General features: G+C 41.0%; 1 protein-coding gene across 1 annotated transcript in view; it reads right to left on the minus strand.

Annotated features, from left to right (window-relative positions):
• CD96 (CD96 molecule) overlaps positions 1–3,105 on the minus strand; it is a 28,110-nt gene that overhangs the window by 2,262 nt on the left and 22,743 nt on the right. The window contains exons 10-12 of the mRNA XM_009700649.1: positions 3,011–3,087; positions 895–975; positions 170–259 (exon numbers count right to left, since the gene is read on the minus strand). Of these exons, the coding sequence (XP_009698951.1) occupies positions 170–259; positions 895–975; positions 3,011–3,087 (248 nt within the window). The remainder of the gene's footprint in view (positions 1–169; positions 260–894; positions 976–3,010; positions 3,088–3,105) is intronic.

The following is a 3,105-nucleotide window of genomic DNA, read 5'->3' on the forward strand; positions in this document are numbered from 1 at the left end:
CCCAAAAGCCTGCGACAACCCACGGTGTGGGGACACAGCAGCTGTGACTCCTCTTTTCATCTCTTTTCCCTTTTTTGAACTCCCTTGGTCCAGGTTTCGTGCTTCTCTGCTTGTCTTGCTTACTGGAACGGCACGCCGAAAGAAGAGGGTTTGTAGGATAATGTCTCACCAGTACTATTGAGCAGACTGCTGGTAGTAAAGAAATCTTTCCCTCTGGTAACTGAAATTGGCTCATCAGTGATGCTGAAGGACAGGTTACCTAAAAAGATATGGTACAGAACATTTTTAGTGACATTTTAAGTTTTTCTTTAATGAAGGTTGTATTTTGAAGCCACCGTCATTCACCCTGCTGAAAACTGGAAATCAAATTCCAGAATTAGGGTGTCAAAATTCACTTGGCAAGATGCCTATGTTTTTGGCCTACGAACCAGTGTTACACAAAAAAAGTGTTTTTATCAAATTAAAGAATATTAGAAGAAAGAAAGAAAGACTATTAGAAAATACCTCCTAAGATGTTCCAGCAAGCCAGCATTGAGCTGCATAGCGGTCTGGGAGAATGATAAACCTTTTACCTCTTTCATGGTAATGAAAAAGCTAAACATATTAAGTGGCTTAGCAGCAGCAGAAAGAGTCTGCCTCTGCCGTGACTGAGTGAAACCTCAGTCTCTTCTGTCAAGTACTGTGTCTGAATCACAAAAATCACCTTTCCTCTGTTTGTGGATAGATACTTTGCCTTTCCTAATACAGCTAAGCTACCTATATTTAAGATCAGTGCTGCCTGAGGGTACATTCCTGTTTTTTCTAGCCATCTCCGTGTTCGTGTCTTCCAAAATAATAGCTAAAATATGCGACTAGACAATGGCACAGCATTTCCATGGCTGCCATGGCACTTACGATGCACAAGGGTTGTATTTTTGGAGGAGTGTGTGTCTGTCCTGAGGCTTTGCGGGGATTCGGTGGTGGGATCATTCAAATCTGTACAAAGAGAAATAATATCCTTCAATTACCTTACAAGCCTGTACGTGATTGCTTCATTAAGCTCAACTGTGGCTGTTTTATAACCTTCACTTTTCTTTGATGCAAACAACAAATGAAATAACAGAGTGGCTCAACTGTGGCTATTTTATAACCTTCACTTTTCTCTGATGCAAACAACAAATGAAATAACAGAGTTATGAAATAACATAACCCTCTGAAAGTCTCTAGTATAATTGCTGATTTACAAATCCAAGAAAAAAAATCCACAGTTTAAATTACGTAAATGAGTAACCAAGCAGAACCAGGAAAATCTCTTTCTTACGAGATGCTGGTTCTGATTGAAATTGAGCTCAAGTATATATGTATGTATGTATGTATGTATGCATTAAAAAGCCCGAACAAAATCAGTCCAGCTTTAGGGCACTCTCGAAATTCACTGAGAGCTTTGGATGTTAATTCCATTCCACAGTTTAAATTATGTAAATGAGTAACCAAGCAGAACCAGGAAAATCTCTTTCTTACGAGATGCTGGTTCTGATTGAAATTGAGCTCAAGTATATATGTATGTATGTATGTATGTATGCATTAAAAAGCCCGAACAAAATCAGTCCAGCTTTAGGGCACTCTCGAAATTCACTGAGAGCTTTGGATGTTAATTCCATTCAGTTCTTCTTTTCTCCTTGTTTATTAGGTGTTTAATTTTATGGGGATAAGCATGGTAGATCTGGCATTTTAAAAAGTCATAGATATATAAGAAAAGGATATACGCTTAGAGATCCCATTGCACTGTGCTCTATACAGCACGCTGATGAGCACTACTTATTATTATAAGGGACATACGTTGGTGTGCCTCAGCAGGTGCACCCGTGCCCATTTTTTGCCCTCAATTGCATCTGCCGGACTGAGGACCCTTCAAGGCCATGCCCCAGGTGGTGGTCAAGCGGGCACGGCTGCAGGGAAGCCAACGAGTGGTGCAACTCATGGTACGTCCTGCAAATAGTGTCATAATTCAGCACGCTTTTAGCAAAAACTGCAACCAGCAAGTTGTGCAAGAGCAGGATCGTGAAGCCTTAGAAGTTGTCATAAGGTTTCGATCTAAATGCATGGGTTATACGTGGGTAAATAAGCACTGGAGTGCTGCCAAAAATATATTCAGAAAATGGAAAGCGGCTGCTACGTTTGCACTTCAGCCAAAAGATGACTGCCGTACAAATGCAGCAGCGCATCGACAGGTCCTGCCTGTTCCGAAAGCACAAACTGAAACCAAGATGTTAAAAAAGAAAGTAACTTCTGGCCTTCTGCTGCTGAGCAGAGGTTTTCTAAAGGGAAAAGTTTGTGGAAAAAAGTCCAGCCCTAGGGGTTATGTATTGATTTATTGATCTTTAATAAGGCCGCCTTCCAATGTTCTATTATCCAGCCTTTATTGCCCCACATTATCTCATTATTTCATTGCTGCTCTGTGATTTTATTTAGCTTCTCCAGTAATTTATTTCATCTATAAACTACCCCCAGTACTCACTACGCTTGCCTAGCAACTCTCTCAATTTTAATATTATTTAATTTAATAAGTCTAATAAAACTAGGATACTCAAATGTTTTTTTTATTCCTCTTTTGCTGCCGCAAACCCTTGACAGCTTGGAAGACTCAAGCCCTTATCTCCCAACTCAGCACAACTCAACAGGGCAATTGCTTCTCTGAAGTATTGAAAAGCTGGTACAGATTACACCACCTGACCTTTGGTCTCTGCTCGGACACCACTTTTCCCATGTTTAGCAATAATTTTTGCACGGTGATGTGATGACCATCAACCAGCAGCTGAAAATAAGCACTTGGCAAAGATATCACAAACTGAGGACCACATAGAGCCCAGTACCCGCTGCTGTACTTTTTGCAAGATACTCCAGATCACTGTAGTTTTACAACCCAACTCTCGCGAAGTTGGTGCCACGTGCGCTTTGCAGCACTCAGACTTAGCTTCATAACTCCCCTGTTACAGTCCTATGAAGCAAAGGAGATGCATCGTGTACTCACGTGCTGTCGTCAAACTCTCATTGAATGCTGTGGTGCTGGTGTAACTTTTTGTCTCTGCGGTAGAAATCAGTGCTCCTGCTGCAAAAACAGACAAG

This window comes from Cariama cristata, unplaced genomic scaffold (assembly GCF_000690535.1).
Source record: "Cariama cristata isolate BGI_N322 unplaced genomic scaffold, ASM69053v1 scaffold1515, whole genome shotgun sequence".
Classification (NCBI taxonomy): domain Eukaryota; kingdom Metazoa; phylum Chordata; class Aves; order Cariamiformes; family Cariamidae; genus Cariama; species Cariama cristata.